At 38.9% G+C, this 15,536-nt stretch overlaps 1 protein-coding gene across 1 annotated transcript in view; it reads right to left on the minus strand.

Moving 5' to 3' along the window:
• Nucleotides 1-3,300, minus strand: part of kcnk5a (potassium channel, subfamily K, member 5a) — a 45,066-nt gene extending 41,766 nt beyond the window's left edge. The window contains exon 1 of the mRNA XM_084392921.1: nucleotides 2,845-3,300. Coding sequence (XP_084249047.1) covers nucleotides 2,845-3,030 — 186 coding nt within the window. The 5' untranslated portion in view covers nucleotides 3,031-3,300. The remainder of the gene's footprint in view (nucleotides 1-2,844) is intronic.
• Nucleotides 3,301-15,536: the final 12,236 nt, after the last annotated feature.

Genomic DNA, 15,536 nt, shown 5'->3' on the forward strand with positions numbered 1-15,536 from the left:
TAGAAATGTGGATCTTTTGTGAAGTGAATTTTGCACAGGTTCTTTTATAAAAACCTATTAAAAATATTTTTAGTTTATTTATATAATTTCATATATATATATATATATAATTTCATATATATATATATATATATATATATAATAAATCCCCGCAAAAACTGCACAAACGTAGAGTAAAAACATTAATAAAGTGAGTGATATTACATTTGTTTAAAATATTTTTTTTTTACTGGCACCAGAAGTCATACGGAACAGAATGATGTTATCAAATAAACTAAATAACCCAACTGCTTAAAATAAATGTAAATGAAAACAACCTCATTGATCATAAATATACAAGAATCAATCGATTAATTTGACGTATTAAATATTCATAGCTTAACTAAGAATTTGCAAACATTTTATGTGCTGGTAAAGTTGTATGTAAATTATTTGTTTTAGATGCTGTCAATACATTTGAGTGCTTATAGAAACTTAAGTAAATAAATGTGGGATTGAACCACATTATAAGCAAAGTACATACTCAAAGTACACATACTTACTCATGTAATCACAACACAGCCCTCTCCAATTACTAACTAAATTACTATTACTAACTAAAAAGAGTAGCACAGACTCCAACACTCAGTTAAACTTCTACTGCCTGTTTACAGATTGTTCTGTAGCGTTTATTTTCAAAATAAATTCCACATCAATTTCAAACCTTAATTCTGCTTTGGAAAATTGTTTTTGTGTGTCAGGAAATGATAACGAAAACAATAAATAGTTTTTGCTTACTCATCAGCTTGTGAAAGCACTTATCAGCTTATGCTGTAAATGATACACTCCTAGTCGTATAGAGCTTCGGTAAAATGGTCTAATATAGAACACTCAAGCATGACGAGATTAATAAACGACTTTAAGACAAGATAAATTACCCCTCTTGAACTTTTACTTAAGCAAATTAGCAAAATCAGCACAGTTATGTTGCTCTAAATATCCTTAAACAGGTTATCAAGCTAATCTTTAACCAATTACTTTCTTTTCTTTCCAATTAAATGTCTATGAAAAAAACTCAACAGGCTGATTCACACCTACACAGCAATGTGAATTACATCTACAAAATGAATATACATGCATTCATCATGCCAATCTCTTTATCAACCTGAACATCCTGTAATGATTGAGTAGGGAATGTTCACAGCTTCAAATGGATGGATCTTTCTGCATATATGAACAGGCTTTTCCAGAGGTGATCTTAATCAAATATAACATTCTCCCTTCTGCAACGCTGCATTTTCATTGCACACTTGGCTTACAGATTCATAAAAGGATGACAGTACAGTCAAGAATGCTGTTAACCCAGAGGGCAGATGAAACATAATTATTTAGCAAACAGGTATTTTACAGATGGACAATTTCAGTGTTATGAACTATTACACAGTTCTAAGGTAATGGCTGAGACTATACACTTTATAGAAAATGTGAATTTAAAAGCACAACTCATTAACAACAAAACCTATAAAGAATAAAAATATTAAAAAAAAGAAAAGAAAAACCAAAACCTGACCTTTTTCTATGGTAAGTTTGACATTTGCATGGGATTGCCAAGATTTCATATTAGTGCCAATTATAACTCCCTCATTTTCTTCCCTGGATTTATTTAGACTTTAATCTTCATTTAACAAATCATAAAACCAGAGAAAGTTTCCATTATGGTTCTTTGTTATGTTAAAAAATGTCAAATGCTTTAAACCAGTGCGACTAAGCATACACCACAAATTATACTCATCGTTCTCAAATGCAGCAATATGTCCCCCAATTGTCTACTACTTTCAATAAATGATTCAAACATGAGGCTTGTTGCTTCTAAAATTATAAAACCACAAACAACTACTATGAAAACCAAAATATGAAACAGGCTAATGTAGGAATCCAGTAAGCCTATAATCATGTCTGGTACTTCGTAAAAACTATGTGGCTTATTTAATATTCATTGTTGTGAGTTATACATTTAGAATGTGCTGCTGCTGTAAACACACTGGTTGTGTTTTAGAATAATTTGGCAGACAGCTACCTCAGCTGACAGACAGCCCAAAATGTCCTACAAGACACAGTGAATGCCCCTCTCACTAAAAGTTTTTCACCCTACTCTGTTCCTCATGATTTGAAAGGAAAGAGGACAAAGAGAACTGAAAGTGAATGTGACCACAGCTTGGAGAGGGTCATTCCCACTGGGGGCAACATATACTCAATCCACTCAAATGTCAGTTCCTTTGGGGGATGGGGCAGGGAAACATACAACTTGTTTCTACATGTCGTTTTTTTTTTTCAGTCCTAAAATATTTTAATTCAGGGTGACATTTAAAATCAGTTCTTATTGTCGAATGATTTTATTACCATAATCATCAAACATTAACATCACAAAAATGGATGGCTCTGTTCCCTATGCATGTACACTGATGTTTCTCAAAAGCCCATGAGAGCTTCCTCAGTCATATTAAATGCAAAATATTTTGTTTTCACATTACTATAAGGTAAGTGGATAAAATATTTGTAGAAGACACATTTTTGATAGATTATATTTATCTAATTGGTTAAAAGAGCAGGTGCAATAAACAGTTGAGCATAGAACTACCCAATTCACACTACCCATATACACTTTACTCATAAATTTCTTCCTCTATACTACTGTACCTCATGCTTTACAGATTTCTCACAGAAGGCTAAAACCAGAGTTAAATGTATTAATACAACTGGAATGCTTTTAGCTTTCTGTTTCCTACGTTCCAACGTAAAGACGAGTTACAACAAGTAATTTTGCACATTTGTTAGAATTAACTTAACTCAAACTGGTACACCTACCTCTAGAATGTAGTCCAGGTTAGCCTTTGTCAGACATGGGAACTGTTTCAATATTTTCTCCTTTTCGGCTTTATACTCTTTCACTGCAATCTCCCAGTTCGGTTCTTCGATGACTTGGAATATTGCTGCCCCAATGGACAAATAGAAAATGATAGCTGAAGTCAAAAGGGGACCCTTATCCACCATAATGAATGAACTCAAGTTAGGTGGAGTGACTTTAAAAAAAAAATTACACAAACAGCGCCCACATTCTTCAAATTAACTAATTTAGTACGAGTTCAAACTCGTCCTTGCAGACTCCTTAATGAAGAGAAAAGGTGCGTTTCGGAGTGAAGTCGCCGGGAGAGTTTGCGGTCCACGTGCGCCGCTCGCACAGCTAATGTAGAGCTCTGATGAAACTCTAAGTTCAACACACCATGACAAAAGGAAGTTGGCCAAGATCCACCCACTATACGCTAGTCCTCCCTCTCTTTCTTCACATTTACAACATTTAACTTTGTTGCAATTTCACATTTTATTATTAATGTATTATACATTTCTAGAATACAAATTTCTAGCGTATGTAAATAAAAAATGAATGGTAAATAATTTAATTAATTAATAGTAAATCAAGGATTTAATAAAAATGAACGAATGACTCTATACTTTTATTAAACAAACAAGTATGTAAATGAAGATACATATTTATGAAGATGGTAATACATTAAATTTACCGTAATTTGCACCTTGATAGCACGCAAATATTTCTGCGCGTTATCGCTCGTGTCAGCCTCTGATTTTCCGCTATACAGACTTAAGTTCGCGCGCTGTTACTTTCAGCTAGTAAATTTTGTTTACGCTTGCAATCTTATGTACACTTTCACAAATCTTAATATGCCATAAAGAATCGCATGCGCAGTACGTTAGGCTTATAGTCATGCACATACAAGTTATGTTGTTTCATTTTTCAAAATTCAACAAAACCTGTTTCAGATTATGTTTACAAAAGGTGTGTGGGCGAGTCATTGTTCTTAAAAAAATACTTATTCTTGTACATGCATGGAGTCAGACAGATTTCTCAAGAACCAGTTGACTAGAGCCCTATGCAAACAGGACTAGTTGTCTAAACGATGTTTGAGATACATTTCTTTTCACCTCAATGTGCTACCAATTTAGAGTGCATAATGTATAATATATATGTTTTTTAATGAATTACTTATTAATAGAACTTTCATTTCTTATTAAAACCCTATATAAATAAACTTTAAATGAGTTTATAGAAGTGTCTGTTTATAATTAACTCACACTTATTAAAATGGACAGTCTTTGCCCTTTTTTTTTTTTGAAAGCATGTGAAAGATTGGTGTGCAAACCGTAGCTCAGGTCAAAAAACACATGAGGAAAAGTGTTAGTAAAGGTGTGTTTGTCCTGTATTAACAGGATGGGCAATCACAGACATTTATATTCGGATGGAATTAGATTTCACAGATGACTGTTTAGTTTGCTGAAAAACAGTATAATTTGCCCTGGAAATTTTTATGAGGTTGTTTGAGAAAAGCACAGACATGGCAGATTCAGATTTCAGATTAAAATCACAAAGTATGCCTGCGAAACACAAATTTCTTTAATATCCTAATACTAGGCCCATCCAAATAGGATTTAGGTATTTTTTTCAAGTCTGGAGAAACCGTAACACTTTTCAGAGGGTCATCCATATAATTGTATAATTTTTGGATATACAGTACATCCATATAAAACATAATTTTACATAAAAAAATATATATGTTAAAAATGTGCCATTTCACAAAAAGTATATTCTGAGATAATGATCAATTTGAATCATAATGACACCATGTTCGTTTGTTGGCTAGGAGAACTGCCCCCCGACTGAGCCTGGTTTCTCTCAAGTTTTTTTCTTTATTCTTTCTCATTTTCCTGTTATTACTGTACAGCTGCTTTGAAACAATCTGCATTGTATAAAGTGCTATATAACGGTGACTTGACTTGACAGTACTTTTACCCAATTATTACAAGGCTACTAACAAAATATATAAATAATTGGACATGAAATGTTGATTTTAGGTTAACAATAATACTAACTTAAAAGTCAAAATTTCTATCTCAGGCTGACTCTAACGGTTCAAAATGAGGATCCGTTAAAGCCTCCAACACCACGGATAGATGCAATGAAGGAACACACACAGGGTGGAAAGGTTTCACTGTCTCGCCTCACGCATAAAATGAGAGATCAGAGAATGTCTTCCCAACGATAAAATCTATTAATCTCTATTTCCATCTCTAAGTGTGTGGTGAGGACTACAAGAGGGACAACCCCGAATTCTCAATTGGGAAAGGAATGGAACATAAATAACGCATTCTATGGAGCCCCTAAAGGGATAAGGTTAGGCTTGCTGCTGTAGCCGGTTACATTACAGTACATCAGATTTCACTTATCACATTTCACGAGTTCACATTTACAAATAAGTCAGATAGAATAAATAGTATGCGTATTTAACATGCTGTCCGAGAAAAGGGCTTCGAGCTCGGTATTTGGCCCAAACCCACAGTACTCCCCCCGTATTCCTGGCTGCAGTAGGAGCAAGCCAAGAGTGAGAAGTGGTGGTGGTGGAGGGATGCTGAAAACTGTTGAGTAGTAGGAGTCAGTTGTGTAAATATATAGGCATCCTCTCATGCTATAGGTGCCGACGTGACAATTGCTGATGACGAGTTGATTGGATAGATCATTTGAACATGCTCATTCCGAACTTTGTTAATGAAACATAATTTCATGAGTTAACATTTACAAATAAGTCGGATAGAAGAAATAGTATGCGTATTTGTCGTGCTTTCCGAGGAGAAGGCTCCGAGCTTGGTATTTGGTCCGAACCTATACTTCCCCCCAAAATTTTAAAACTAATGAGGGACAGCAGCCAGAAAATGTTGATAACCCCCAAAAAAGATGTGAAGATGTGCTTCTTGCGTCCTCGGATGAGAGTTTGATGATCATGGCATCAGAAAGGTGAGCCTCGCTGGTAGTCCGCTGTCGAAGGTCGCACACATAGGTGAAGTCGGGTTATACAGAGAAACAGAGCTCTTGCGGAAGTGGAAGAGATAACATGTGGCAGTAGAGCAAGTTTGGATGAAGTGAAGAAGCTCCTGACAGAGCAAATGACACAGTGGAGACATTTTTTCCGAGAAACTGAGCTCCTGCAGGAACAGAGGGGACATCACTGCTGCGACAGTGGAGAATTTTTTTTCAGAGAAACTGAGCTCCTGCGGGAGCATGAGGGAACATCTCTGCTGCGGCAGTGGATAACATTTTCCCAAAGAAACTGAGCTCTTGAGTTCTTGATGCTGTTGAGATGAGATATGAATGAGGTGATGGTGAGCACAGAAAAATCATGAAAAGCAGGTTGTATGTGGAGTGGAAAGTCTTAAGGGGAAACGGCTTGAAGAATGGAACTGAGAGAGGCGTCGAGGATGGGTTTTAGTGGGTGATTTATGGGAAGATCAGCTCTGAATATTGAGGAGCTGGGGTTGGGGTTGGGACCGCCTTTCGAGCCAGTAGCCTTAATTTCTAAGAAAATCTGTGCTTTGATGTTGCCGGGGACAGGAGGCAGCTCCAACAAAGCAATTGCATTCAGTGGTATGAGCATCTGATACTAACTCATCAAATGACTTGTCTGTCCTTAAAAATCCATACTACAGCTTCCGCGTATCCATGTGAACTGGAATCATTTTGACAACGTTTTATCTGTACAGAGGTAAAGGGAAGGGAAGGAGGCCTTCACAGGGGAGAGACTAGTTGACACTTCAAGATTGCATTGTCGTTGTGGCCAGGTGCATGTCCTTCATCAGATCTGGATATGTCTTGTGTCCAGCGGACTGCGGTAAACCTTGGAGTAAACAGAGAGAATAGTATTAGCTTAGACACCATTCTTCTTATGATGTAACGAGTACATCAGGATTTATGGGATGTGTTTTTAGTCTAGATTTAAACTGACAGAGTGTGTCTGCTTCCCGGACAATGTTAGGAAGTCTGTTCCAAAGGATCTACCGCCAGCAGTCGATTTTGATATTCTAGGTATTATCAACTGGCCGGAATTTTGAGATCGCAATAGACGTGAAGGACTATAATGCGTTAAGAGCTCGCTCAAGTACTGGGGAGCTAAACCATTTAGTGCTTTGTAAGTAATCAGCAATATTTTAAAACTGATACGATGTTTAATAGGGAGCATATGCAGTGTTTGCAGAACGCAGGGCTAATGTGGGCATACTTCCTGGTTCTGGTAAGAACTCTTGCTGCTGCGTTTTGGACCAGCTGTAGTTTGTTTATTATGCGTGCAGGGCAACCACCCATAAGAGCATTACAATAATCTAGCCTTGATGTCATGAATGCATGAAATAACTTTTCCACATTTGTCATCGAAAGCATATGTCGTGATTTAAATATTTTTTTTAAGATGGAAAAATGTGGTTTTACAGATACTAGAAACGTGACTTTCAAATGAAAAGTTTGTGTTATAAAATATTGTGTTATATTTTATGTTGTTTAATTAAAATAAAACGTGAAGTATTCCCTTTCAAAAGCTACACTTAATGCTGTGCTTGATTCAGCACTCTGGGAATACTTTTTGCGTGACCCGCTGTGAATATATGCGTGCAACACGTCAATGGGATTGACTTTGAACTTTTACAGCCTCGGACAGTGACGTCATCGGAATGTGTGCTCCTCAGAGGCTATATTTAGATGTACCACAGATGCATCGACAGGGCATCGATCTGGAGCTCATCGTCACTTAAAGAGTCAGCACTCCCAACCAAGCCATGTATAATAACATCTATGCTGGTGGGGGTCAGGCTGGTGCTGCTCTGCACACTATAGCCGCGTTTCCACCGAAATTACCCGGAACAATTTGTCCCAGGAACTTTTTTCCCAGGAACTTTTTTTGCCCCAGACCAGTTGCTTTCTGCGTTTACACCGCGGTCTAAAGTACCGGGAAGGTAAACTGCGCACAACTGCTCCTCCCAGTCTGTGATGGACAGTAATCAGTTTTGAGCGCCACATTTATAATAAGTATGAAGGAGATTCAAACTGTGCTGCAGTCATGTATTGGTTTACTAACGAGGTAATTAACAAAACAAAATAGACGAGCACTGATACTAAAGTGTGTTCAAAAAACTCGTATGCGTATAAAATTAGACAACGTAGCCTATCCTATGTTATTATTGTGAGATGCCAGGGACGAACGCGCAAAAAATTTCCTCTTTCGCAAATATGCTTAAAAAAAGCCTGAACCCCGTCTATCAATAATAAATAGTGACAGTCTTGTAAATAGTTGTTTGTTACTAACCTCAAAGCGCTATTTCAATCCTGTTAGTAAATTTATAACATGGTTTGGAGTGCCTTGCAATAGATGATGTGTAAACATAATGACTTAATAATAAAAGCTGTGGCAGAAAAGAGACGAGCACTGATAAAGCGTGTTCAGTAAGCTCGTAATGCTAACGTTAGATATAAAATTTGTATTAGCTATTGCGGACATTGACCGTGAGATGGCTGGGACGAACGCGCAGAAAGTTTCCTCTTCCACAAAATAAAGCCTGAAACTCGTCGCCAGTCCACCAGTTTTTTTTTAGTAAATTCCATATTTGCAGACAGACAACTCTTACTGCATGAAGCCACGACACGAACCGCAATAGATTTTTTAAAAAGGGAGGTTAAAAATAAATAAAATTCTGCGTGGAGTCATCCAACCAAAATGCGGCGTGAACACAACCAATCAGCTTGTGCAGCGCACAAGTCCCACCCCTGAAAGTTCCTGAACTTTGAAAAAGTACTACCTCGTAAGCAGGGACTATCGGAGGGGGAAATATTTACCCGGAACTTCATTTAGACCCTGGTTCCTGCGGTGTAAACACATCGAGTACCAGCCCAAAGTTCCTAGTTCCTGGGGAAAGTTCCTGCGGTGGAAACGCGGCTTATGGCAGTGTTGCAGGTGTACCAGGCTGACCTGCTGAAAGAAAGGCTCAAAATCAGAGTGTGGCGAGTTTTTCCTGGTTCCCAAAAAAATTTTAATGGAGGACTGAGTCCATTTTAGATCTTCGAGGCTTGAACCATTCCGTCAGAACGCTCAAGTTTAAGATGCTAAGTATCAAGGCGATCATGTCACAAATTCAACATTGCGAATGGTTCATCACGATCAATCTTAAAGATTTTTTTAAGATCATATTTTCACATAGAAATATTGCCACAACAAAGGAAGTTCCAAAGGTCTGCTTTCGGGGGCGAAGCTTACCAATATCGGTAGCCAATAGCTTACCAATAGCTTACCCTTCCATTTGACCTAGCCTTGTTACATAGATGACTGACTGATACTGGCCCTGTCTTAAGAGCTTGCGCTTCGACATTGAGATTGATCCTCGCTCATCTTCTCTCTCTGGGGCTGAGACACAATTCCAAGAAAAGTGTTCTCTCTCCAGCCCAGAGGGTAATGTGCTTCGGTGTTAAATGGGAGTCTGTCACCATCGGGGGCACAACTGTCTTCCCCTCGTGTAGAGACCGTTTTAAAAACCCTAAGCAACATCAGATTAGGTCAGGACATTACATAGGTCTCATGGCAGCTGTGTCCACAGTGATCCCTATGGGCCTTTTGCACACGAGACCACTTCAGTTGTGACTCAAAGCCAGGGGATTTCATCCATACAATCCCCAAAGGCAAATAAGGGCAAGGGCATGCGCTGAGTGCTTTGTACCCATTCTAAAAATCCATGTTTATAGCAAGGTTTCGCGATGCGGCTTCGTTCCCTTTATATGTGGTTCAGACCCCGGTTCCTCGCCTTGGCTCCGCTCTAGGTGCATCTTGCCGTCGCAAAATGCTACCAATAGACGCCTCCCAGGAGCAGTCTTAAGTGGTCGTCTAGGCAAAGGGATTTGGGGAGGCATCATCTCGATTGGCACATCAATTGCCTCAAATTGATGGCTGTATTTCTGGCCCTGAAGTACTTCCTCCAGCAGTTAAGGGGCTACCATGTCCTAGTGCAGGTGGACAATACAATACAGCCCGAGTTGTGGAACCTTCATGTTCATGGAGCCAGGCAACGGTGGCCTCCCGTTAGAACCAAGATCCCTGGGACTTTGTCCTATAGTCCTTGAGAGTCTGGTTGAGACCCCCTTTGAACCTCTAGAGTCGGTGCCTGACAAGCTTCTGACTCTAAATGTCAGAATGAGAGTCGAAGATCCAATTGCAAGCAAGCAGTTTATTGGCAAACGGGTTGAACTGATGGAAACACTCAAAACACCACGATTAGCAGGCGGGTGACCTGAAAGCAGATATACAGGAGAGGATGCGTGATATGAATAGTCCTTGAGCGGATGTCAATGGTAACTGGAAGAAGAGGACTCCAACGATCTCCAGAAGTCTGGGAACACAGACGAGATCTAGGAATTATCTCCGCAAGGAAAGTCGGGGACAGTACCTTTGGACTGGCAGACCGGGGTGGTGGTCCCTCTTTTCAAGAAGGGGGATCGGAGGGTGTGCTCCAACTATAGGGGGATCACACTTCTCAGCCTCCCTGGGAAAGTCTATGCCAGGGTACTGGAGAGGAGAATCCGGCCGATAGTAGAACCTCGGATTCAGGAGGAACAGTGTGGTTTTCGTCCCGGTCGTGGAACACTGGACCAGCTCTATACCCTCTACAGGGTGCTGGAGGGCTCATGGGAGTTTGCCCAACCAATCCACATGTGCTTTGTGGATTTGGAGAAGGCATTCGACTGTGTCCCTCGAGTGTGAAGCGGCTGGGATGAAAATCAGCACCTCCAAATCCGAGGCCATGGTTCTCAGTCGGAAAAGGGTGGTTTGCCCGCTTCAGGTTGGTGGAGAGCTCCTGCCTCAAGTGGAGGAGTTCAAGTATCTTGGGGTCTTGTTCACGAGTGAGGGAAGGATGGAACGGGAGATTGACAGGCGGATCGGTGCAGCTTCTGCAGTAATGCGGTCCCTGTACCGGTCTGTCGTGGTGAAGAAGGAGCTGAGCCGCAAGGCGAAGCTCTCGATTTACCAGTCAATCTACGTTCCTACTCTCACCTATGGTCATGAGCTGTGGGTCATGACCGAAAGGACAAGATCCCGGATACAAGCGGCCGAAATGAGCTTTCTCCGCAGGGTGGCTGGGCGATCCCTTAGAGATAGGGTGAGAAGCTCGGTCACTCGGGAGGAGCTCAGAGTAGAGCTGCTGCTCCTCCACATCGAGAGGGGTCAGTTGAGGTGGCTCGGGCATCTTTTCCGGATGCCTCCTGGACGCCTTCCCGGGAAGGCGTTCCGGGCATGTCCCACCGGGAGGAGACCCCGGGGAAGACCTAGGACACGCTGGAGAGACTATGTCTCCCGGCTGGCCTGGGAACGCCTCGGTGTCCCCCCGGAAGAGCTGGAGGAAGTGTCCAGGGAGAGGGAAGTCTGGGCATCCCTGCTTAGACTGCTGCCCCCGCGACCCGGCCCCGGATAAGCGGTAGAAGATGGATGGATGGATATATATATATTATTCTAATCAAATAAATATGTATTAAATTACAATTAAGTGTTTAGTGTAATCTTAAATGTAGTTTTTTGGGCCCTGCATTGACTTGTACTGTGGAGCTTTTTTTGACTGGATTAGATTAAGGGATACTGACAAATCCCCTTCACACCAATGTCCCAAGAGAAAATTGCCTTTACCACTCCATTTCAATTACACCAAATTGTGACACTTCCTTTCAGTTTGTTTGGGGCCCCAGCTAGATTGGGATTGGGAGATGCAATCGGTAAGGGTATACGCCTCTGGTTAATGAGAACTAGCAGGTGTTGTCGCTGTGCAATGAGTGGAGAGACAGAATAAAACCTGCTGTACCTGTCCTGGGAGGTATTCTGGGAGGTGTCCTGATTTCACCTCAGATTCATGTTTGTGAACTTTAACACACGATTAACACACGATTAACCACATTGATCATACACTGCTTGATTTGGAAATGATGGAGTTATCATTGATTCTAGCATAGCTGCATTATTGGCATGGACCCGTTGAAGTTATACTAATGTGACTGCCTCAAGAACAAAGTTTAGATGAGATCTGCACTTCCCGCATGAAGATGGATATCAAAAAGGAGATCAAGCATCCACGTCAAAGCTGGCTATAATTCACTCTCCATTCATCTCTAAATCTCTTCACGAAGCTATAAGTTTCCTTTTTATGCTCATTGCTTAAAAACTATCAGGTAATTGGCAACATGCTTGTTGCTTAAGGCAATCCACGTATCAGCAGCACGTATTGCTTAAAGGGGTGGTTGATTAGGATTTAACTTTTCTAACTTTAGTTAGTGTGTAATGTTGCTGTTTGAGCATAAACAACATCTGCAAAGTTACAACGCTGAAAGCTCAAAGCAAAAGGAGATATTTTCTTTTAAAGAAATCATTTTTTAAGGAGTACAACAAATGGCTGGCAGGGACTACACAAGCCTCCTGGTATTAGTGACATCACCAACCCTAAAATTTACATAAACCCTGCCCCCGGAACACGATTTATAGATTATCAAGACAGAATCAATGACTAGAAGATAACTACACATAAGCTACATAAATTCATCAACTAACCATTCAGAAATGTTGTCTACATGTTGTCACTTCTTACTAACTTAAGAAGTAAGTAACTTTGCAGCTACATGTCAACTACTTGTCATTAAAGTAGACTGTCTGCTTAATGTCTGCTAACACTTTATTTTGTTGGTCCCCCAACAGACATTCTACTGACTATTAGTAACTTGGCAACTACAAGTCAATTTATTCTCCTAACCCAAACCCCAACACCTAACCATAACCTAACAGTCTACTACAGCCTACTAATACTTTAATGAGAGTTAGTTGACATGTAGTTGAAAAAAATAAAAAAATAAATTTTTTTAAAAAAAATAAAAAAATAGTTGAAAAGTTACTTATAGTTAGTGGAATGTCTAAAGTGGACTATCGAAACCAATAATGATTCAATGATGCAAACAATTCTGCTGTAAAGCAGCTCTAGGGAGGCAATAGTAAACAGTCATTGTTCAGTTGAAATCAGTTCAGTATTGATTCTATTTGGGCATCAGCAACACACTTGTTCTTAAGGCTATCTAGTTGTTATTGGAAACATGTTAGTTATTTTACGCTTATCATTGTTAACATGCTGTGCTAAGCTTATCCGGGTATCAGCAACATGCTTTTCGTTGTTATCAGTATCACACTTGTTGCTCAAGGCAATTGTTATCGAAACATGCTTGTTAATTTAGGCTGTCTAGTATTATTGCCAACATACTGTACTTAACTTATCTGGGTATCAGATTCATGCTTGTTCATTAAGCCAATAGTGTATCAGTGAATTGTTAGGGTTTATCTTGTATTGGAAAATGCGTGTTTATTAAACTTATTTTATACACTTTATTATAAACGCTCTGTTTATTATTGTAATCTAGCTTCACCCTAGTAAAAAAAAAAAAAAAAAAAAAAAAACTTTATTGTATTTGAAATATATTCCCTTTTTCAATAGTACATTGCAAATATACTAACAAAAATTGTACTATCTCTAGATATATTAAAAGTATATTAGCATCACGCTTTTACCTAATTTTACAATACAAATTTTAACACACTTTAAAATAATTGTACTTTAGCATATTTTCTAAAAATATATTTTAGAAAAATACACTTGGAGTGAAAATTCAGTTTATTTAAAAAATATATATATATTTAGGTATATTTTAACTGTCTGCTGGAAATGATCATCGTAACAATGCTTTGAAAGTATACTTTCAAAATACATTATAGTATACAATAGTATTTTGTACAAAATATAGCTAAGTATTATTTGTCTATTAATGTCTAATTGTTATTGAAAACAAAGTGTGCAATTTGCAGTAAATACTTGTGGTTGGTGCTGATAGCCTCGTGGGCAAGCGCGCCGACATGTAGTGCCGTTGTGCTTCGGGAGACCCGAGTTCAAGTCCTGGCTTGTTGACCTTTCCTGATCCTGTCCCTGCTCTCTCTCTCCCACCTCACTTCCTGTCTAGCTACTGTCCTATTCTAAAAAAAGGCAAAAACGCCCAAAATAAATCTTTAAAAAACATATATAGTTTTATAGTATACTTAATTGCAACTTTAAGTATATTCCTGAGAAGTACATAAAGTTTATTCTGAGAAGTACATAAAAGTAGACTGAATGTATACTTTCATGTTTTTAGTTTAAAAGAGGCATACTAATAGAACACTTGAATAAATATTTTTCGTAAGGGTAAGTCTGTTATTGGCTGTTTTTGGAAACATGCTTGTTGCTTAAGGCTCATATGGTCATTGGAAACATGCTTGTTTCCATGTATGTTTTGCCACAGAGGTCTCTTATTCAAACACTAACAACATCGTAGCTTGATGATCCCATGAAGGAGCGTGGAATCATGGAAGTCGTCATCTTCACCTCCATAGCTGATGGAATCAGTTCGATGGGAGCAGAAATCATGTTCATGACCAGTGCTGTGTTACCCCACAATTTTAATGAATTTAAAATAAGGTGACCTGTATGAGTAGTAATTCAGCACTTGAAGGTATTTTATTAGAATTAAATAAGAGATCAACTTCAGGAAAGAAGGCAGACATTAAACATAACTTTAATAATAAAATAAACATAAACAACAAAACGAAAGAAGCAACAGCGGCAGCATAATAAAAACAGCAATGTAAAATGTTCCAGGCTCTCAGCCCCATCCTGCTTCATACCACAGTATTGTTAAATAAACTTAAATACATTTACTCATCCGTTAACATGATTTCGGATTTATTTCCATCAGCTCTGGAGGGGAAGACAACAACTCCTATGATTCCATGCTCATTCACAGCATCATCAAACTATGCCTCGTTATTGTTTTGAATAAGCGACCTCTAGTGGTGAAACTTATATACTGTGCCTTTAATACACAACCAATTCACAAAACTAAAATTACATTTACCATGCTTATGCAGTTGGTTATGACATGCATGTGTGGGTTAAACTGTAAATATGATGTGAATTTGTACTTTTTTAAAGATTTGAAATATAATTCTATGCAGTTCATAGGAAATTGTAGAGTTGCACAGAGTTTATACTGCAAAGCAATGTTTTTGCCATATGTCTCATTCAAAGTGAAACATCAGTCTGGTGTGTGCAAATAAGACTTTCCTAATGTATTACTGTATGTAATATTCATGTAAGCACTGAATATTTGCGACACTAGTTTACGGTACATGAAGCAAGTTTCTGTATGATGTGGCTTGGCGCCAGTCGATATATGACGTTGATAATGCTGCACACATACATTGATCCAAAGAAGAAGATGAGAGTCAACAGGCTCCAAAACGAATGTATTTAATAATAAAATAAACTCAGGTAAATCACAGAGCGTAACAGTGTGCACGCAACACAAAAGACAACTGACCACTGAAGGGTGAACAAGGAGGAGCTTAAAGGGTTAGTTCACCCAAAAATGAAAATTCTGTCAGTAATTACTCACCCTCATGTTGTTCCAGCCCCGTAAGACCTTCATTCATCTTCGGAACACAAATTAAGATATTTTTGATTAAATCTGAAAGCTGGATCACTCCTCCATAGGCTTCTAAGGCATTATAACTGGCTGGCCACTTGAGCCACTGTAGTCACTTGGACTATATTAACGATGTCTTTAA

The sequence above is a fragment of the Rutilus rutilus genome, assembly GCF_951802725.1.
Source record: "Rutilus rutilus genome assembly, chromosome: 21".
In the NCBI taxonomy this organism is placed as follows: domain Eukaryota; kingdom Metazoa; phylum Chordata; class Actinopteri; order Cypriniformes; family Leuciscidae; genus Rutilus; species Rutilus rutilus.